The following is a 22,829-nucleotide window of genomic DNA, read 5'->3' as shown; positions in this document are numbered from 1 at the left end:
CTCCCCGTCCGCCATGACGCTTGCGGGCAGGGTCGGTGGAACCTGGTGAGAGGCGCCATCTTAGAGGAGGGCAGCGGTGTTGCTGAAGTAGACGCCTCGAGTTCCGTCTGCCGTCCAGAAGAAGAAGACGAGAGAAGGTGACTGGAGGACTGTTGTCCCGACTTCGACAGCGGCTTCTTCTCGGGGTTCGGTAAAGTCCCTGCGCGCGGGTGACAAGGGGCCGGGCCCCCCCTTCCCTCAGCCACCGATATAGGTATAAAGGCCGCTTCGTAGAGGATTCCATGGGTTTCCCTGGCCGAGGCGGCTCTCCGTAGGCCCGCCGCCTAGGGCCTCTTTGTTTTCAAATTTACGCTCTTCCTTTTGTTAAACGGCCCGTTCCGAGTCCCTATCCGAGACTGCGACAGCTTCCTTATATTTATTTTATTTTATCTATGGTTGCCCCTAAATTAACTCCATTTTCTGCTTCCTTTTGCGTTTCATATAAATGGCGTCCGTACGGCCCCGCTTTATTTATTTATTTATTTTCCGGCCCTCCCACAGCGATTGTTTTCCTGCTCTTCAAGATTTGTTTAGATAATTCGGTTTTCCCTCCTAGTCTCCCAGATCCTTGCGACCATCTAGGAAAGGGCATTAGGATTAACTGGCCTAATCCCAAAGATGAGAAAACTAGGGCAAAGGAAATCCCACAGTGCGGGATTTTCAATAATAGTGGGTTGTTTGTTTGTTTTTTAAATGAAATAAAATTAAGCCAAGACCTGCCATTTCTAGTGCTATTGATGTAACAGAACTCTCTGGCATTGCGATTCAGTAGTACACTGAAAAATAGCAAAACCAGGAAGTACAGTAATTCTGGTTGACAAAAAAAAGAGTCTCTGATTATCATGGCATTTAGCTGGTGGCATTTGAGGTTCTTTTCCAAAACAGATTGTTGTCATTGGTGCATGCTGCACTCCGAGATTGAGCTGTGCATCTAGTATGTTTTAGGAATATAATGTCATAGGATAAGCAATTTAAAATGCGATGAAAAATAGAACTGCCATTGCATGCTATTGCTAGGCAGCATAGAGACGACTATTTTAATGAAGATGAGGGTGATCAATGGTTGCAGAGGACATAAAATACCTTTTGTAACCAAAATATCTGCAGTATATCCAGTTTGAAACTAGGTACTAGTTCTTCCCACTGCTGACCCTTTGCAACTGAATTAGCTGTAATAATTGTGATAAAGTTTTTCTGTGCGTTGAGCAGCTACTAATTTAGTGTGTTAATTTCCCCAGTCTTTCTGATACGAGAAGATGCAGCGGCTTTAATACTGAAGAGTACATTGTTTCCTCCCAGTGCAGAGCCTGGCACAGATGGCAGTAAAGATGGACAGCACTTTCTAAAGCTATTGTAGTTAGAGGTGCTTATCCTATTCATGTGCCTTTCAAAACATGCAAAAAGATCATAGTATCGAAGGTGGCTTAGTTAACAGAAACCCATATGTTGATAGGGGAAGCTGAGAAATTGGTGGGCATTGGCCCAAGTGGTCATAAATTACCTCAACTGCCATTCTTCTATTCTACCTTGCTGTCAGAATGTCAGAGCAACAAATTTCTTGACCTCTGAACATAAGCTCATTTCAGAATTTGACAATGACAATATGGAAATGGCTCCTTTATATACTTATATTCATTCAGGCATTTGGCTTTGGCATGCATGGTGCTTACTCATTGCAATGAAATGGAGAGGTGCTTAAGAGAACAGTGAATAAAATCTGTGTTCTGTGCTTCAAGACAATTTGAAGTGCATATGAAAATGCTGCTCTTTGCTATCCATCATTAGCACTAGCTGGTTTTTGACCTTCAAAGTGTCTTGTGAACATATACTCTCAATATGTGCAATGAGACAGGGATGTTAACTGTATGCTTGATAATCAGAGTGAGGGAGATAATGTGACACTGTATGAACAGGAATTAGAATATGAAAGTTTCTGTTCCTGTGCCTAAACCTTTCAGTTTACATTCCTAGAAGGGAGTATTGCAGGGGGTGATCCAGCTCTACAGTTCTGTGATTCTACTGCATTTTTTCTCACATAAGCTCAAAAGTTAGCCCACCATCAGTTGACTTTTGAAAAGCTTTTGTACGATTTGAACACAAAACTGCTCAGCTTTATCAAGGATGTAAGCATCATCATGAGAATCTGGCTTTCAAGTACTATTCCTACTATCGAAGCTATGCCCATTATTTTTACTGGAGGGGGGGGATGGAAAAACAATCACCTTTTCAAAAATTGTTGGTTTTTATATATTGGTGAAAGACACCAACAGTTCTCGGATTTCACCTATATATTAAAACAGTGTAATATTGAATGAAGTTAATAATTGTTCTCAGAGCTGGATGTGCAGTATGTTCTTAAACCATGGCAGATAATATACAAACTGATTTATAACATGTACTTAAATTGGGAAAGGCAGTTTAATTAACCAATTTTTTATGTGCCTTAAGGTAGTATGTACAGAAATGAACTTTGTATTCAGGGATTGTGTATGCAAAAATAAAAATAAAAGGCTACAGAAAGGAAATAACTAAAGTTAATTTGCTGCTTATAATGCGTGTATTTGCGCAATTCCCCGCCAAGGGGATAGTTTGGTTGCCACTAAATGTGGGCTGATTATGGCAAAGAGAGGTATTGTGCATTTGTCAGAATCTTTCTCCTTGCAGAATTGATCATGTGAAGCACCAATATCATTTAGTGCAAGCAAATCAAGTTTGAATAAATAAAAAAAACTGGGTGGGAAGAGAATATAATAATGAAAATTAATTGTTGTAGTATATATATAATTCCCCCTTGTGTAAAATTCATCATGACTACTACTTCTTTTTCCTTTTAAAAATACTTTCCCCTCTCTATTTTAGAGTTGGGTGAAATACCATGCCAAGAATTACCCCCCCCCCCAAAAAAAATATGTTAGCATTTGTGTGAATAAAAGATTCCAACATTTCACTCTTCAATTTGAAAAAAAGGAATATATACTCAAAATGGCATTGAAAGAGGGATCAACAATTTCTTTTCTTTTGGGTCACTTTGTGACTGAAGATGCATTGGTTGCTAGGATGTTGGACCTGATGTATCCTTTCAACCTTATCACTGAAAAACAGTGACTTATGGTGTATCTTTGCAGTGATGTTTGGGGGACTGAGCAAAATTAGGTACAGAAAAAACAAAACAAATATAACATTTTGACAGCAAAATCAAACAGTTGCGTTGATTTTGTAGTACTAAGCCTGTTGCTTTTTAAACTGCATCATGCAGTTAGTTTCTGCATTAATTGGATCCCAATTTGTCTGAAAATCGGTCTTAATACTCCATACATCATGTGTACACCCTATGTCTATGTACCTATTTGTGTGCTTATGTGGGAAACGATTGGCCTGAAATTTGTATGGCAATTTATTTTTAGTTCCCCAAATTCGAAACATTCTGTTGCAAAATTTCAATCTTTAAATTTAACTACCATGCTTGTATATACATTGTTGCATGTATAAACACAAATGTATTTAAGGATACTTATGTGTATATACATATCTGTGTTTATACATACAAGTATTTTTTTTTAACTATACAGTTTAATAAAGAGCGGGGAAGATTTTTCCTTTTTTCCAATAGGTGGAAGAAATCTTGAAGACCAGAAATTGAAAAATGTGTTTTAATTAAAAAAAAATTTAAAATTTTCCGGCTGTGGAAGATGGATCTTCTTTGCAGCCAGTTTGAAACACAAGTTCATCTTTAAATGAACAATTTATTTTGAAGAGGCAATTAACCTTCACTATCTCCAGTCTTCCTGACCGTTCAAATGGACTTGCTTTCTCCAGTAGTTGTAATTCACCCTGTCTGAATTTTGAATGAGAATGAGATGTGTTCCCTGGAAATGTGAGGAAGAAAAGTCTTTATCCCGTTATTATCAATTCATGGATTGAGTGTTGATTCGACCTACAGGAGAAAAATAACTGGAAGTCTTTGAAGACAGAGTTGCATGCTGAACCTACCAAGGTATCTCAGTGAAAAATGTATTCATTTGGGAAGGTTTAGTGTGTGAACTGTAATTCAACAGGTGCTTAAGATATATCCTAGCAGTTGCTAAAATTTGAAGGGTTATCAAAATGACTAGCTGGCAGCAGTTTTCACCCAGTGGCCAAGGTTTCTGCAATAGCATATGCAAATGTTGTTCTAATTATTCAGCTTGGCGCACGTCCCAATCTCAGCATCCCCTCTTGTCAGTTCACCTCATCCATCTGTTTTAAGCAGTCAGCAAAGAAGTGGTGGTATAGGAATTGAGCTTCCCAAAATATTAAATGTGTGTTGTCTGCTTGTTGCCAAATATGAAACTTCTATATTTCTGGATTTTGCCCTCCTGATGTTGCTGGACAACAGATCTTCTTGTCCCTCACCATTGGCCATGCTGTCCAGAGGTTAATGAGAATTGTTGTCCAACATCTGCAAGGCACCATGTTGGCCACCCCCGTTTTAGTGTTTCTTACTATGATGTAAAGAAATTGGATGTCAGGAAATTGGAGGGTAAACAGATTTATGTGGTTTGTTTTTAAACTCGGAACCAGTTTTCATAACATATATAAAAGTAGAATGTGTTTACCTAACCTACTGGGGTTTAGAACTTATTATGTGCCATTGAAATAAAAAAGAGTAGCAAAGCTTGTGATTTGTAACATGAAGCTTTCTTTTTATTTTCCTTCATCTCTTTCCAAGATTATATTTAAAAGAAGATACCAGTAAATCCAGCCTATAGAAGGTTTTGCCAGTTAAACCAAACTGATCAGCCATCACTGAGAGAATAGTAAACCTCTGTTCAGCCACCAGTCTCTCCAACATAAGCTGACAATAAAGATTCAGCCGAATATGTCTAACCAAGGAGATGATTGTTACTTTTATTTCTACTCCACATGTACCAAGGTTTGTATTTCCCCTGTCCTCTAGTCTTCTTTATTCATGCTTGCAGTATTATAAGTATTATGTAACCTGATACACCCAATAGACTCCAGCCAAGGCATCTGTCCCTTCCTTTAGTGACTTTATTGGTAGCCAGGAAGAGGAATATGCAAAGTTGTAGTAAGACCTTTAAAGTTGCTTTTGTGCATAGGAAATGCAGTTCACTGAAACCTTGGTTATATTAGTCAGATTTTTAATGTATGTATTGCTTACCAAGACCATATTTCATTCTCCATAGGGTGACAGTTGCCCCTTCCGTCACTGTGAAGCTGCCCTGGGGAATGAAACTGTGTGTGTGCTTTGGCAAGAGCAGCGATGTTTCAGAAGTGTCTGTCGATTTAGACACATGGAGATTGATGTAAGTATTGTCTCAATATATAGTCTAGCAGTGTGATTACTCTTGATATCTGGGTCTGTAATACAGACACTGTGTGCATTGTTGAAGTGTAGTGTTTTTTGCATACAACATTTTCCTAAAAGCTGTAAAGACATAGGCATGATTTAGAGCTATCAAGTTGTTAGTTTAAGTTTAAGTTTGCAAGGTTATTTTGGTAACTCCTGCCTTGCTTTGAAAAAATATATCCACACACATACACTTATAAATGAAGAAACTGTTCATAGTAGTTTGAGATTCCCATGTTTAGACTACCAGCATGAGTTTCTTAGTCTCTAAGCACCTTTCCAGCTTGATTCAAATTTGGGGTGCTATTATTTGGGTTGGTTTATTATATGGTGACTGTGTTTTTTTACATTAAAGCTACAAAAATGAGAGAAGAAACATGTGAACTCTGTTTTAGATATTTTCCCTTGTCCACAATGTGAGTTGTCCTAGCTTTTTCATAGTATGAGCTAGCTTGTAGAAATGTAATGCATGAATTGTGGCCGCAATTAGTGTCCCACAGTTATTTCTGCCAGTAACCCATTACCTTGTTTGCATACTATGTACACATGAGAATGTATTTGGGAAGAAACAGGGTGACCTGTGTGGACAAGAAATGTGATAGCAGGACCTACCCTATGGCTGTAAAAAATGGAAGTGCAGCACATGCTATTTGGTTTTTGACAATGATTGTTTTTAACAGTGCATACCAAAAGGGTCTGTAATTCCCTATTCTTAAACAATAGTGGGGTAAACATAAAGTTAGTCTATCTTATCAAAAGGTGTGGCAGGGAGTAGGATTTGGAAGGAAAAGAAGATATCATGTAGGATATAGGAAGGTAGAACTGAAATATAATAATGGGCCAGGATCCAAAAAGCCTATGGGTGAGTGAAAAGCCGTTTCACATATGCACTGTATGTGTGTTGCTCAATCTCACCTCTGCTGCATCTCTTATGCTACATTGCATGCATCGGTACAGCATGTATTTCCCAGAAGGGCTGCTTTTCAGGGTGTGTGAGAGAGGTTGCCGGCACAGCTGGTGTACATGAGTGGAACTCCACATGCACCCAGTGTTAGAAATTGAGATATGAAAGCTAGGAGCTAAATGGCACCTTAAACCTAGGTTATGGGCACAACAACGGAATGTCTAGGCATGCTTTTTTAATAACAAGAATACAAAGTTGAAAATGAATGAACTGCAGCTAAAATCTTATGTTCATTTTTCCCATGATCTAGTCCTCACCTGAAGACTGCAAAAAACATAGCCATGCTTCCCCTGCCCATCCTGCTAATATTCTTAAGACAGTCTGTTCTCCAGTCTTCAGAAAGTGGTTGGAAGTGGGGAGGCAGAAAAGGGTCCCCCTTTCCTCCCACTGTGCAGCCTTAATTTGAAATCTGTGCCCAGAGCTCAGAAACTGCTCGTGTTAATGAAATTCCCTGTTGCAAAATGCGCCTAGAACAATGGGCGTTTCGAACACTGCAGCCCTTTGGATCCTGGCCATTGTGATTAAGTAGTCTCTTCACAGATGACTGCCTGTCCTAAATGAAATGGGAAATAATATTTGCACTATCAGTTCTTCTCCTGATAAATTATAGGCTGTAAAGGTTATGTTGCTGATACCATCTCAGTGTGTTACTAACTTACGTTGTGGACTTGCAGGTTGTTCCTAGTGTACACTTATAGCCTATGTTTTGTCTTCAGAAAAAGCGCAGTGAGATCCCATGCTTTTGGGAGAATCAGCCAGTGGGCTGTCAGAAGATGAACTGTGCATTCCACCACAATAAGGGACGTTTTGTGGATGGGCTTTTCTTACCTCCAAGCAAGAGTGAGTTGTAATTTCACCTTTCGGCATGTCTCTTTACCCCTACCTATCTACAAAAGATCTTGCATTCTTTCTTCAGACTTCCACATTTCTGTAGGTGCTGTAAGGAAAGCCATACTTGCCTGACTTTTCCCTCCAGCAGTGCATCAAAAAAAATCCAGCAGGAATACAGTAGATAAAGGTTATGCAGGGACACATTCTTTATTGCACAAAGGTGGATGCTTCACAACATTGTTTTTGTTGTTGTTAACCCAAATACTACTGAAGGTGTGAGGAACCTTTGACCCTCCATATGTTGCTGGAATGAAACTCACTTCCCTGGCCTTTAGCTACGCCTGCTGGGGCTGATGGGAATTGTAGTTCACCAACATCTGGAGGGCCAAAGGTTCCCCATAGCTGTCCTACTTGCAGCTTGAAGACATCCGTGTGAACACAGCACTCTGAAAAGTGATTTACATAACTTTAACCACAACCCTTCAGCCCTTCCTCTCCCTATTTAAATTGCTATAACCATCTAGGAAACTCTTTGAGACAACTAGCTGACTTGTTTGTATTTAACATACAACAGGGCAAATACTTTCACCATCATTTCTTTATGGTTAACTTCCTAGAAGCATTAGGTGACCCGTGTTTGTGAATGCTAGATCTGATCCATAAGAATGGTCTTTAGTGTAGATGTGTGTGTAAGCAAGATGGAATAGGGCCACCACTTACTGGAGATTTCCCCCCCAAATTTAAGTATCAAAATTATTATATTAATATTGGTCACAATCCTTTGCAGAATGATTTTGATATTACTGGAGTGATTTTACACACGATGGATCAGATACCTATCTATATTATTGATAATGGTTTTCAACTTGTAGTTTATAGATTCTTGTGCATTTTTGTTTAAAGCTGTTCTAAACGTGCCTGAACCTACGGAAGAGGAGATGAAGGCTACACAGATTTCATTGCAACAGAATAAACTTTCTGTTCAGTCCAATCCATCTCCTCAGCTGCGTGGGGTAATGAAGGTGGAAAGTTCTGAAAATGTACCAAGCCCCACTCATCCACCAGTTGTTATCAATGCTGCAGATGATGATGAAGATGATGATGGTGAGCAAAATATAGTTCCCTAAAGCATGATGCTTCTCCGTTGTTTCAGTGCATATCATTAATGCAGTCATTGCTTCAGTGTATACCCCACCTCATCCTGCAGATCCTCAGAGTGCCTAACAACTTATATAAAAATTAAAGTAAATTAAAATCAAGATGAAAACAACAATAAATACGTCAAAGCAGGTGATGGTATTGGGTATTATCTAGGGTTGCCATACACCTGGAATTTCCAGAACACACCCCAAATACTGCAGCCACAAGCAGTGTCTGGGCGGAAATTGGCAAAATGTCCAGGGAAATCCGGACTTATGGCTGCTGACAACCATCAGTGTTGTTTTTGCCGATGTTCCTCACAAATAGCTCAAAAACGTCCAAGCTCAACAACTCTGCCCCCCCCCAGCTCCGGTTTATCACTTTTTCAAATATGGCAACCCTAGCATTATCCCAGCACCTTGAAACATTTCTTCCACTGGTGCTTCTTCCAGTCCTCTGGAGCATATGGAGTGGGGAGGTTTCCACCCTATAGCATTTGAGAGTAGCAAAACTTAATTGGCAAATCATAGAACCTCTGCCTACCTTTTAATGAATTGCATGTTGTACTGATCTTACTTGACTAAGCAGGTGCGACAATCCAAATGAAGTTTTACTTGACTCACAGTTCTAACTTATACATGTCTACTCAGAATTAAGTCTGACATATTTCAGGGGAGCTTGCTTCCAGGTAAATGGGTATAAATCAATGCAGCCTAAGACTTATGCACATTTGGGAATCTGTCTCACTGGACATAGTGGGCTTACTTCTGAATAAATAAGAATGGACTCAGAGTAGCAATGTTACTTCTTTCAGATCAATTATCGGAAGAAGGTGATGAATCTAAAATGCCCGTTCAACAACCCTCTGCAGAGGTTTCTAATGGATTGCGGGTAGTTTCTACTCGGAAATCAGCAAGTAGCACAAAACAAGGTAAAGGTAGGAACTAATATGCTCAAAATAAACTGAGTGGACCCTTAGCAAGGGATTTTGGCCAAGGATACCTACATTCATCATTTGGGTTGGATTGTTTATTTGCTTCAGTGTGTGTTTATATTTCAGTTCTTGCAATCGAGGACTTGCAAAGTATGTTTTCATAAATGCTGTTTGTTAGTTTTTAAAGCAAGTATTGGTGAGAAGGACATTAATGTGCTGGTGCAGGAAGGTAGATGGGGTATAGAGAGTGGAAAGGATATAGGCGCTATGCAGAAAGATGGGAACAAAAAAACCAACAAATATTTTTTGTCCGCAGGAAGTGTTGTGGAAAGTTTTCTGGAAATATTTCCTCTGTATGTTTAGGGTAATGTGCATCAGAACATGTTCAGTTTGCAATGGAAAATTTGCTGGTGCCCCAGAGAGTGATCTAATTTAGCATATTGATTATACTTGTATAGAGTAAACAAAGCTAAAAACATTGAAATTGCCAAGTTTGCTTGTGGCACCCCAGATGTTTGATTCCAGCTCCCATCATCCTAAGCCACCATGTACAAACAATGATTAGATGCGATGGGCAATGTAGCTCAGTGACTTCTGGAGGGCCACAGGTTCTCACCCCTGGAATAAATTTTCACAGGCTATCTAACTTTGAGCTTGTTTTCTGTGCTTTCGTATTTGAGAGAAATTTATCCGCTTACTCAGATTTTCACATTTTGCAGTTGATAATTTGAATTTTGGAATCAAAACCCTTGATGAGATCAAGTCAAAAAAAATGAAGGAAAAATCAAAGAAGCAAGGTGGTGAGTTGACCTTTGTAATTGTGAGGATATTCCACAGCATTACGTTTGGGCACCCTCATTGTTGCAGTGTCTATTATTAGAAGTCCAGGGTGGGCTGTTGCTTGCTTTTGCTTAGAGCCTTGCAAATGCTAATGTTCGAATCCCTGCTCAGTCCCTGCTCCTGCCAAAGTGCAAGTAGATAAATAGGTACTGCTCCGGCGGGAAGGTAAACGGCGTTTCCGTGCGCTGCTCTGGTTCACCAGAAGCGGCTTAGTCATGCTGGCCACATGACCCGGAAGCTGTACGCCGGCTCCCTCGGCCAATAAAGCGAGATGAGCGCCGCAAGCCCAGAGTCGTTCGCAACTGGACCCAACAGTCAGGGGTCCGTTTACCTTTATGTGTAGCCTTGGATGTCCCAGTGATCATTGAGTCAGCAGTTTTGTGCCCTACAATTGAATCATAGCAATTAAGTGGTGGCTAGTGGAGGTTGTTTGATGATTATTCAAAGAAAAAAAGAATTTTGGATTGGACATACCCTAAGGCACCAATGCATTACTGTTGGCATTGTATAGTAGCCAAGAGTGTGAACTTAGAAGCCTCAAATTGCATCTCAACCACAAATTCATGAGATGCCAAATAGTGGTGGCAGTGCAGCTTAATATAGCTTTGTCTTGCTCTTCTCAGACAACCCCTCTGAAGTTTCTGCTCAGATTCAGACCCATCCAGGCCCAGAAAAAGAAAATGTACGGACTGTGGTCAGAACTGTAACTTTATCTACAAAGCCAGGTAAGTGTAATTCTGTTTGTATTCAGTTCAGCAGCTCTGGTAGGTGTGGCATTTCTGGAAATGCCCTTCCTCTTTATCGATTAGCATCAATGTTACAATGTGTACTCATGTATGTTCATAAACACACTGCTGAGAGGTTTAGGATATTTTGCTGGAGTGATGACGTGCACTTATTACGGATGTGTGTTAATCCTTAATCTTATTCCTACAAGAAACCCTCACAAAGAAATAAAGGAAGTTTAGTTTAATAAATAAATCAGGAGTGACAGAAGATATATATATATATAATGCTGCTTTAGATAGCAAAGTTACAGTCTAAGCGAGTAGCAAATCACAATACAAGCAGACTTTATAGAGCAGAAAATACCCTAACTATTCTAACACCTACATAAGCAAGGTGACAATTTTGCCATAAACCCACACAAGAAGGGAAGGGGAAAAGGAAAGTATACCTGTCCTTAAAGCAAAGCAGTAGGGTGCAGAGTCCTAGGAAGTGCTGGGTAAGTTCTGTTGTATTGGAGCTGGGAGAGCTAGCTAACCTTTTCATCTAATGGTCTTTTTATACCCTTTTTTGCCAATTCATTGTGATGGAGAGGGGAGGGGCTGTGAAATGAGTGATTCTTACAATTTCTATAATCACTTTAAGAATAGTGAGAAATGGGATAAACTGGCCATCCCATTTGTTTGTTTAACAAGAGGGTTGTCATGTGTGATCTTCCTGCCTCTTTCACCTATGGTCACCCTGTCCTGTTTGTTTGACAAAAGGTGAAAGACATGTGATAGTGAGCAGTTATCTGAATCTAGGCATCTTTGCTTGCAATCTGCCTTTATATCACCTTACCATTGTGTGGGTGGATCCCATTGAGTTGAGTATCCTGTACTTATCAACTAAATTTGCATGTGTTAATCTTCTGGTCAAATGCAGGTTCTACTGCAAGTAAATAAACTGCTGTATAGGTACTGTTTGTTTATTAGCCAAGAGGCTTTAACAGTTTTGCATGGAAAAAACCACTACATATTAATACATATATTAAAGCAATTGGTTTACTTCAGACATCTGTTAAAGTTGTTTGCCCTTAATTTTTGTCAGGTGAAGAGCCTCAGATTCGATTGACTGTTGCAGAGAGATTGGGAAAACGGAAATCCTCTACAGGTGAGAACCAGCATGTAGAATTAAAAAACCCTGCTTGTCTATTAACATATCAGCCTTATCCATTCTTTTCCATCATAGGTGCATACGTGCACAAAAGTTCTGATCATGGGTACATTTCCCCCCCTGTTTTTGAACCTTGATGATTTATTAAATTACTGTATTAAAGTATATGCCATTTATGGCACAGCATAGAATCTGCGCCAAGGAGGATTTTCATTTTTCTTGACATTTCAGTGGAGAGCTGTGTAAAAACTAGACCGGTATCAGCTCTTATCACACTCATCTGCCTCTTGCGCTGCCACAATGTGTGTGCACGTGTATGTATATCTCTGCCCTATCTTTCTAGGCAAAATGTTCACTAAATGTGTCTTTCAGTATCATAAGACTGATGTGGATGTAATTGCCACTAAAAGTAGCAAGCATAGCTGAAAGCAAAAAAACAAAAGCCTGACAATAATCTTTCTTTCTTCTCTTTTTACTGTTAGTTTCTGAGAGTGGTCTCCCCCTAAAACGTAGCCTTGCTGAAAGACTGGGAAAGAAAGTAGACTCCTTGGAGAATGCAGACAAAATACCAAAGAGAGGTAGGTTTGTTTAAATAGTAAAATGTGTTCTACTTCTTTTGTAGTGCAACAAGCCTGTTTAAGTGAAATTGTTCTAAAATGTCAATGAAACTCCTGTTTTTATCAGGGATGAGGAATCAAATGCATATAATGGAAAGGCCATATTAGCAGTTGTTTGTTTCAAAAATCTTGTATGCTGTCTCCATGCAGTGATGTACACAAAGTATTCCAAATTCCATAGTCAAGGTGATCTGTGCACAGGGCATAAAATGTAATTGCTTTGATAGAGACTTTTTTTTTTAAGAATAGTAGATCTATTTGCAGTTCATTTGTGGTTCTTTTGAGTTGCAGAAAACATATAGTATTTCATTTCACTTTTAATTTGTATACCACCTTTCTATATTACTATACAGAAGGCAGTTTACAAGCTGAATAAACAACAAAATAGACAGCAAAGATCATATACCTGATAACAATCTGATCCAATACAAAAAAGTCATAATAAAAGCATAACTTTAAAAGAAACAACTACTATCAAATTTAAGAATTGCTAAACTGTAATCAATAAAAATAATGACAAATCATGATGCATAAAATGCTACAAAACATACAAAACCATGTAAAAGGATCAAATTGAGAAACAAGGACAGACAAATTATAACATTAATTTTTAAAATACCCTGGAACTCCTCTCTTCCCAGGTGCTTCTGCTGTTCTCAAAGTCATGGTCTGGGAAAGGCTCTTAGGGATGGAGGGTGGGCAAGGCAGGTGGAAAAAGCCATTGTCTGATGGCCAGTGTGAAGTCTTTCTCCCATCACAGTTCAACATCTCTCTTATGAAGACTTCTTGGGCTGGAGGGTGAAGCAAGCCATATGAAACAATTTATTGTGTGAAGCCATAGGTCAGCTTCCTCAACCTTCAGCCCTTCAGCTCCAGCCAGCATGGCCAATTGTCAGGAATGATGGGAGTTGTAGTCCAAGGCACTAGGAAGATTGCTGTAGGAGAACAAAACAGGAGACTCCTGTGTAACTTCCTTCACCATTTTATTCTTTCTTTCTGCAGTACAAGTTCCCTTGTCACTTAAAGAGAGACTAGGATTACCATCTGAGCAGAACAATATGGAAACAGGTAACAATTGGTTTTATTGGAGTACCTTGGGATATCCTCTCCCTATTTCTTGCAGGTGGATCTTTGCCTTAGTGCAATCCAAGCTACTCTACTCAGAAGTAAACCTCACAGAGTTTAATGTGATAATAATATATAAAAAGGGATGCGGGTGGCGCTGTGGGTTAAACCACAGAGCCTAGGACTTGCCGATCAGAAGGTCGGTGGTTCGAATCCCCGCGACGGGGTGAGCTCCCGTTGCTTGGTCCCTGCTCCTGCCAATCTAGCAGTTCAAAGCACGTCAAAGTGCAAGTAGTTAAATAGGCACCACTCTGGCGGGAAGCTAAACGGCGTTTCCGTGCGCTGCTCTGGTTCGCCAGAAGCGGCTTAGTCATGCTGGCCACATGACCCGGAAGCTGTACTCCGGCTCCCTTGGGCAATAAAGTGAGATGAGCACCGCAACCCCAGAGTTGGCCACGACTGGACCTAATGGTCAGGGGTCCTTTTACCTTTACCTAATATATAAAAGGCTAAAATCTATAAAAGGCCCATGTCACAAAAAGATTAGCTTGCAACTGTTCTTTTTTCTTACCTCCTGAATTTAAAGCTCCTTTATGGAATGAGATCTTGCTCTCAGCATTGGTTCTTCAGCAATGTTTTACATACTGCTCACTTTTTGACTGGATAATCTACTTCAGTATGCAAAAAACTGGCAAGGGTTGAAATATGACATGTACATCTTGAGGGAAGCCCATTTAGAATGAGGCTGGGGGATAAGAAGCAGATTGTTAAACTCTCAGAGTGATACCGCATCTTTTGGGAGCAAAAGTATATAGAGCCTAGAACAGTTGACATTTTGACTAACATAAAAATGCAAACTAATTAATTCTATTGTGCATTTTTTCATTTTGCTTTGTGGTGTAGAGAATGCTGCCCAACCAGCCGGTGAAATTCGTGTGAAAACACTGGAAGAAATCCGTTTGGAGAAGGCTAGCCAAAGAAAGGGAGAAATTCATCCCAAACCCAAGGTTCAAGTAACTTTTACAATTGAAGATCCCAATGCAGTGGCAAAACCGTCTCCTGCCATCAGGATCAAAACCTTTTCAGAGGTCCTGGCTGAGAAGAAGCAGAGGCAAATGGAAGAGGAGCGCAAAAAAGCTGAAAAAGGGAGCCTTGCTGGACCAAAGCATGAGGGTGAGCCCCAGAAGCAAGGCTCTTTGGGTTCAGCTGTTTCCAGCAGAAGAAAGCTGGAGGAGCCTTCTGACAAAGCCAAGGACTTTAGGGAGGTGCGCATCAAAACTCTAGAGGAAATCAAGCAGGAAAAAGCCCTCCGAATGCAGCAAAGTGGGGAGAACACCTCAAAGACGCAGATGCAACCTGACCGAACTCCAGTTGGGAGGAGACAGTTATGCATTACCAAGCCAACAGGTACTATGCATGTCCTGTTTGTAGCAACATTTTACTACTAAATACTCATATTCAGAATGCATATTGAAGCATATTTTTTATAAATGATAAAATTGGTATAAATACTCGTGATAGATTTGACTGCTGGAACATAGGGGTAGAGCAATATCAGGAACTTCAGCTGCAGAACATACTGTAGTGTGCTGACATCCACACATGGCTCTGAAATGAGCTCAGAGTAAGGGAAGGGAAAAAGCATGAGTAGGGTATTCATAGGAGAAGAGTATTGGCAATGGCAGGAGGCATCAAGCATTCTTTCTCCTGCCCTGCAAGTATCCTTCCTGCATTTTTTCAGTATTTCAGCCAATGGGATTGCACATTTTTTTGAGCTTAAATTCAGGTGGGGATACACTTTCCAGTTCACTTTGTAGGAGCCTGTAACTAATGCCAGAACAAATATTTCTGGAAAAAACAAGTATTTTCAGCTGGGAAGTAACTTAAATAATCAGCCTGTTGGCATGTCACCATTATGCACATTTTCTAGTTCAGGACGGGATAGGATGTGTCTGGGCAGGATGTGTTCCTCAAAAATTGAGGAATTGAGATGAATTGCCTTGCTTGTAGTGCTTCATGGACCTTGGTGTTGGAAGGTAGCAAGCATTTCAAGCAAAATAGAAGACTGCTGAGTGTGGTGTTCACCCACCTAATTTACCTGTCCTCATAAGGTGGGAAATAGCTGTGCCTCAGGAGAATTAATTCTCCTTTTAGAATGATCAATGTGGTGTTTTAACAGCTCCTGGAAGAGAAAAAAAACATCTAGAGCTGAAGTCCTCTCCAAGAAGTTTTACATCAGATGCCACTGCGAAGGTAAGTCTTCATTTTGGTACACAATACATTCTGTGTTGAAAAACAGGCCTTGCTACTGATGCATGTTCATTATCATCTAGCATCTTTGGAAACTGCCATTAGACATCTATGTCAGGACTGGCCATCACATGATACACAAACCCTGCTTTCTCACCCTTCTAGCCCCATTTAGATCCCATTAGCTAATCAGCTCTGGGCCAAAGTTCAGCATAATATATTTTGACAGCCTATTATGAAGGGCACATCATGCCACCAAGAAACACAATGGGGCATCATTTTTCTGACAGACAACCCCAGACTATGACTGCATCATGGTTATAAAAAGCCAAAAAAGTAAAAACAAACAGAAGTAAGAAATCCTGAGCACTATCCAGAGCCAGGCCACCCAAGAAGCATGTCAAGATACTGAAATATTGGGGGGGGGGCGCTTTCCCTGGGAAGCACCTGTTTTCTCACCCCTTTATTTCTCATTGTCTACTCAGCCTTTGAATGACGGCATGAGCAATTCACATTCTAAAGTCCAGGTGAAGAGCTTGGAGGAGATAAGGAAGGAGAAGCAACGGCTAAAACAGCAGCAAGAGAGGAAGCCCCAGGAGGAGCAAGTGACTGTGCCATCTGCTGGGGAAGAAACTGCAGAAGGGAAGGCCCCAGGGGCGAAAAATCCTGTATCCCCAGTGACAACAGGGAAAAGCCGTCCACTTACAAAGAGGTTGCTGGTGAGATCCCAGGAGGCAGGGCCAGAGAACGTGGGGTCAGAGGAGTCGAGACTTTCTGCTCAGCCTGTAGAACGAAAGATTAAAGGTAAACAGCAACACCTTGATGGTAATCAAGAGTCAAAAAAAGGTTGGCTTCCTTAAGCTGCTCATAAGAGGTAGAACAAGAGGCTTTTAAATTTCTGCCATCTAGGTTCCTACTTGTTTTAAGTTTCAGCATTGCCCCATGAGCTAAGTAACAAGGTGTGTATTCTTAAGCATACTCCCACATTCCACTTACATGTCCCAGGCGCAAAGGGATGGGATGAATATTCTTGCATAATACTGATACACACACTCTGGAATTGGCAAAACATCTTGAGCTTTCATCTATCTCTGAGATAGCATGTGTGTTCCCAGTTGCTTCAAAATGTAATCTGGGCAACAGCTGTAACTATTTTAATGCCTATGGAAATCAGAGCCTTTTCTGTCTCATACTATCAACCTGCGTTGCTTACTCTTGAGACAAAGGCACAAGGATGTATGGTATTAAAGGGACAAATCTGAAGCCCAGAGTTTCTCTGGGAAGTCCTGGCGACTGCTTAGCCAGGTAACTGGACCCCTCTTGGTATATGGCATGAAGCTGCACTTGCTCTCTCTCACTCACTGCTAGACAATCTCTGGATGTGGGAGATTTGATAGCATCATATCTGGGCACTGTCCAACATGCCCGAATTGTATGCTTCTGCACTTGTGGCAAAGACACGTTCTTAGTCTTAGTTGCAATAGCATACCCTCCAACATTTCTCTGATGAAAATAGGGACTTCCCATTCCATAATGATAATTTTACTATTTATATCCCACACATCTTACTGGGTTGGCCCAGCCACGCTGGGCAGCTTCAAACATATATAAAAAATAATAAAGCATTAAACATTTTTTAAAAATCCCTATACAGGATAGCCTTCAGACAGCTCAGGGGTCAGAGAAGTCCCTACCCTCCAACATTTCTCCTGTGAAAATAGGGACATTCTAAGGAAAAGCAGGGCATTCCAGGATCAAATCAGAAACTGGGACAGCTTCTCTAAATCAGGGATGTCCCTGGAAAATAGGACACATGGAGGGTCTGCAATAGGTCAAAAAGCCCTTTGCAGGATGCTGCATTTTTCATGTAGATAGAGAACTGCCATGTGCAAAGAGCACCGAATCTTTTCGTAATTACAGATCTGACATTTCTAAAAAAGGTCTCGGAGGAAGAGAAGTGCTGTTTTTGGTTTTAAAATGTGCTATTATGGAAAAAAGGGAGAGAGAAGAGTAACATTGCCATTCTGTGTTCACGGACTAACCTTGAGTTGCTTTTTCATATTCTAGCCAAACCAAAAGTGAATGTGAAACCATCTGGGGTGAAGCCCGTGTCTCCAGCAAAGCAGGCACTGAAGCGCAAAGCATCAGAGAGTCATCCTTCTGTTATTGCTGCAGTGAAGCCTCTGAGTCTCATCCCAAGCGCAAACACAAAGGAGCACCCATCTGAAAACACAGCCCTGGTAAGAAGATGGATTCGTGCTGCTGGAGACTACCTGATAGCTGAAAGTATTAGCTTGTGCTGTAACTTTGCACTTTGAGATAAGTAGCGGGGTGGGCTTTTTTGCAGGGGGGTAATAAGATGGATGCTCAAGAATTAAAACAGCATAATGATGATGGAGAGAGAAAAACCTGCCACAAACTTTTTCCCCCTCTCTCAGGCAAGTGCTCCTAGTCTTCCAGAAGCCACAGAAGCCGTTGTTCCTGAGAGAGTGCAGTCTAACAGGTAATTATTTTATCTATCTATCATCTATCTATCTATCTATCACCCTATTATATGTCACTGAGATTGTCCCTTGGAACAGTTGTGCAAGCTGACTTTGAATGTTTACTAGTCATTACTCAAATGAGATCAAATGAAAATTAGGATAAGGTCCTTCAGCTTTCTTTCCATGTAGGTTTGCAAGTGGAGGTCCAGGTAACAGGCACTGGGAATATATTCAATTAAATTTAATGCCATAGGAATCTGGGATATAGTGAAGTTCATATTGAAAATTCCAAGACTGTAGTGGCAGATTCTGAAGAAATACAGTTAGGCCAGTAATAGATCATAATACTTGAAGCAGCTTAAAAGAAATTAATACAAATTGTGACTATTTCCCATTGTACTAATTTTAATTTTGTCAACAAGATAGAGTCAAATGTTACCAAGCTTTCACTCTTCAGATCCTACTGCACTGAGGAGATAGCAAGATCCTTAATTCAGACCTTCCTATATATTGCATATTGGTGGAAATGTGGCAGCAAGGATGGGCTAGTGTACACCAACTATACATGTTGCCCTGCACAACACCCCCCTCCCAAATGTTGCTTGAATTCCCATATAAGAATATTATCTCTACTCTTTATGTACCTGCATCCTGCCTATTTAAGTTTCAGATTTGTAACTAACTTATGACCTGTCTGCTGCTAGAGGAGAAACTTCCTGCGCAGCTTATTAATATCACACCATTCTACTGGGGCTAAGGGTTCCCCACGTCCAGACAGGATATCTGTTTCCCCCTTGGAGATGTATCATATTGTTATCTTTTCCCTCTTTGTGAAGCTCCGAACTGCATATGGAGAACCAGGCAGCCTCCACGTTGCAAGCAGAGACAGCAGGTGCAACCTCTTCCCATGCAGCAGTAAAGACACGCAGACTGAGCTCAACAGGACCTGGGAAGACACCCACCTCAGTAGACGATGACTTTGAAAAGCTGATATGGGAAATCTCAGGAGGCAAACTGGAAGCAGAGATTGATCTGGACCCAGGAAAAGATGAGGACGACCTCTTGCTTGAACTTTCTGAAATGATTGACAGCTGATTTCATCCCCATATGGTTTATTCTGAGAGAAAATAAATGTTGTATATTTTGTTGGATAACCAAGATTACCCTTTTCTTGGTGAAGTTATGGCAAGTCTTAAAGCACACTTGAACTGATGAAAGAAATTGGCTGCATTTGATTGTCCTGTATTGCCCTGCTGGTCAGAGAGATGTTCCTATATGACTGTCTTGTTACTATCCTGCCCACCTGAAATACTTTGAGAAAACCACGAACATTTCAACTAGGGTCCACTTGTTGACTCAACAACCTTCCTGTATATATTTTTGTTACTTAACTGTCACATTTTGTTTTCCAGCCTTGTGGCAAACCTCAGTGTCTGTTTCACAGCTGCTGCTTTGTGATTTTTTAAAGGGTAATTTCTGTATTTCCAAGTTACTGTGTCAGCTCTTTGAGTCATGCAATTATATTTTCAAATTTGATTCTAGAGCCAGTACAGTTTAAAATGAGGAAGAGCAGAAATGTAGTAATCTCCATCCGAACTTATTTCCACATGGCAAGCGTGGCTTTAGGAAGAAGGAAAGAATATTGAACTTTAAAAAAAAAAAATCTTCCTCACTGTTATTCTGTACCATTTAGACTAGTTTCCACTAGCAGGCATAAACTCCATAAGGCAAAAGCTAAGAATTTTTGTGTGTGTACCTATATTCATTAAAAATAATTATTGTTTTTAAAACATGCCCTACAAGGGCATGTGAGGTTATTCTCAGGTTTTGTTCTTTTTTCCTGAACTGATGGCCTTTTTTGCTGATATTGCACCGGTCATTTAAAACAAAGCTTCGGAATGCTGCCTTTTGGCAGGTAAACCAGGTAAACCATATATATATGCACTCTTCCCTGCCAAATCCACACAGTTCTCAGCTGTGGTTCTGAAACTGCCCACCTGCAAACTTTTGTACCCATGTTCAGCACTTGAAGCCCCACCAATGATCTTTATTCGGCAGTGTTCCATGAACTCCGCAGCATAGCTGTGGAGACTTGGGTGTATTGTATACCCTATCATTCTTACATCCATATTTCATATGATTACATTTTGACTATTGTTATCTGCAGGATCTTTCTGGTTGCGTTCCTACCAAGAATAAAAATTTGCTTGATTCTGTTGTAAATATATTCACTTTAACTTGGAGAAATCCTGTGCTTTGCAAGTTCACATTGAAATTTTGCCTGTGCAAAATATGGTTGAATAGAGTCATACTTGTAAATTTATGTTAAAAGCTGCCCTGCATTAACTGCTAGTTGACAGACACATTACTCCAAAGAAGTGGGAAACCAGAGAACTTCTTACGGTGAACAAAAGTAACAGACATTTGAGACTGTGAATAGTTTGCAATAGTTTGTGTCTGCTTATGCAGAACCTTCTGTTTGTTGACATTTTTCTTCATTTTTTGTGTTTTTTTGTTTTCCCATACAAGAGATTCCTCTCTAGGCTTTTAACTACAGACCCCATTGCTTTCTGTACATCTTTTTGTTTTCTATTTAAATCATTGCATCTGAATCAGATATGTTTGCTATTTCTTTAAACAGTCTGCAGGAGAGAGAAGTATTTGTGTTTCAAATAAAGTTAATGTCGGAAATGTGTTTCAATGTTTTATTTCCAAAACATTGTGCAGAATAGAATAGAAATTTGCCACTTGTCATGGCTTCTCAGCTTTTACTTGCCCCAAATTGAGATGGCAACATAAAAGGACTGAAGAGCCAGATTTCTTTTAAAAAAAAGTCTTGCACTAAAAATAGCTCATTGGATTAAGTTTATGATGTGAGATTCTCACTGTCCTTTACATTTTTTATCTGCTGAGTTTGATCATAGCTCTTTTTACATACTTGTGAGTTTTCACCTTTCATAAAATAGGGGTAGTCTGCTCCTCTGAGGCGCTTCTACATAGTTGAATAAAAAAATGTTGTATATTTGCATGAGTAACATTTCAGTGTTCATAAACTATTAAGAACTTGCCAGGCTCCCTAGTGTCTCATGTTATAGATTATTAATGCTGCATCATCAGTATGCCTGATGCTTTACAGAGTACAAGAGGTCTCTCAAGTTTACATTCCAGAATCTAACACATGGAAAATAGGAAATGGAGGGTAATACTTGAAAATTATTTCAGGTATATGTGCTTAGGCAAGATAGGGCAGGGCAAAGGTTCTCAAGCTGGTCCAAGCTGCCAAATAATCATGTAGGATGCAGAATCATAATAAATTTGCTATTTCTATAAATAGGATTCTCCTTAGAACTCTGGGCATTAATAATAGTATGTCTCCCAGGATGCTTGGAATTAACAAGTTAAATTAAATGTCTGTTTAATGTTAAAAGTAAAGATAAAGAATGCACGGCACCACTGATCTATCATCTAAAAGCCAGCTCAAGGAGAGAGACCACTGATGTTCAGGCAAATCTCCTTGTAAATGGGAATAGTATAAGGGGACAATGCATTGTTGCAGATGTGGCATTTTGTTATAGCATCTATGGTTTTGTATGCAAATTGCATTTTTTTATCGAGGGGGGGGAATGCTAATAATTATTGGGCTTACAGCAGGCAGAGGGATACTTTAATCCTTTCCTGTGATCCTGAGGAAAATCCCCTTTAAACTAGTATTTTCTTGGGAGAGAAATCCCCCATCGGAAACACTAATTTAAGTCTGCCTGCAGTCTTAAAGTGACTTATTTGGAAGCAGAAAATAACTGGATTAGGTTCATACCATCTGGGTTTGTTTACAGGGGAATGAAATCTTGCATCAAACAGAATGCAATATAAACTCACCTTTTGAGTTGAACCCTCAGATTTAAAATTAGTGTCCAGCATGTGATGTACTTGTTAAGAGTCATTTACATGTAGATTAGTCTTGTAACAGGGTGGAAAGGTGTTCATAACGCCACCGGTGAAAATGGTTTTGACCTGCTATGCCGTTTCGCTTCATTTGAACACCAACAGCTTGAAAACATCTAGATTACGTTACATTTGGACTCTGGAAATGCTTTTTCATGGCTTCCAACTTAGCTCATGTTGTTGCCCTGGAGAAACTCTGCAAGACTAGCAGCGGACCAACCCAGAGCCAGTGTAGAATGCATAGCTGGCTTTTTTGTTGTTATTTCCTTTCTCTAAGACTACTTCCTGTGCTCCCAAGCTGTGTCCTATAAAGATCAATGGAGAGGGAAGCAGATAAGAATATTTCTCCTGGATACAGAAATGTCTCTTGCACAATTCATGGACACAATCCAGTCTAAAGAAAACACTTGGCGAACATTTTACTAGGGTTGCCATATTTCAAAAAGGGAAAATCCGGACACAAAAGTTGCTGAGCTTTTTTGGCAAAATC

General features: G+C 40.1%; 2 protein-coding genes across 17 annotated transcripts in view; one reads left to right on the top strand and one right to left on the bottom strand.

Annotated features, from left to right (window-relative positions):
• Nucleotides 1-27: 27 nt before the first annotated feature.
• Nucleotides 28-21,088, top strand: ZC3H11A (zinc finger CCCH-type containing 11A). 16 transcript variants are annotated; one of them, XM_083617981.1, is made up of 18 exons: nt 28-185; nt 3,980-4,033; nt 4,748-4,951; nt 5,226-5,345; nt 7,070-7,193; nt 8,088-8,288; nt 9,139-9,255; nt 9,978-10,058; nt 10,722-10,823; nt 11,914-11,976; nt 12,462-12,557; nt 13,599-13,664; nt 14,565-15,068; nt 15,841-15,914; nt 16,397-16,715; nt 17,979-18,151; nt 18,350-18,414; nt 19,234-21,088. In XM_083617981.1, exons 3-18 carry the CDS (start codon nt 4,898-4,900, stop codon nt 19,490-19,492), a joined length of 2,418 nt encoding a protein of 805 aa, XP_083474107.1. In that variant the 5' UTR covers nt 28-185; nt 3,980-4,033; nt 4,748-4,897; the 3' UTR covers nt 19,493-21,088. The 16 variants fall into 16 exon arrangements, with proteins under 16 accessions (XP_083474107.1, XP_083474105.1, XP_083474111.1 ...); XM_083617979.1 differs by having other exon boundaries at nt 32-253; XM_083617985.1 differs by having other exon boundaries at nt 39-253; nt 9,139-9,261.
• ATP2B4 (ATPase plasma membrane Ca2+ transporting 4) overlaps nt 20,059-22,829 on the bottom strand; it is a 173,454-nt gene continuing 170,683 nt past the window's right edge. Inside the window, exon 23 of the mRNA XM_083617964.1 lies at nt 20,059-22,828. The gene's annotated coding sequence lies outside the window, so the exon portion shown is untranslated. The remainder of the gene's footprint in view (nt 22,829) is intronic.

The sequence above is a fragment of the Podarcis filfolensis genome, assembly GCF_964270895.1.
Source record: "Podarcis filfolensis genome assembly, chromosome: 6".
Lineage (NCBI taxonomy): Eukaryota > Metazoa > Chordata > Lepidosauria > Squamata > Lacertidae > Podarcis > Podarcis filfolensis.
Note: the sequence above shows the minus strand (reverse complement) of the source record. Positions and strands in the feature narration are given on the sequence as shown.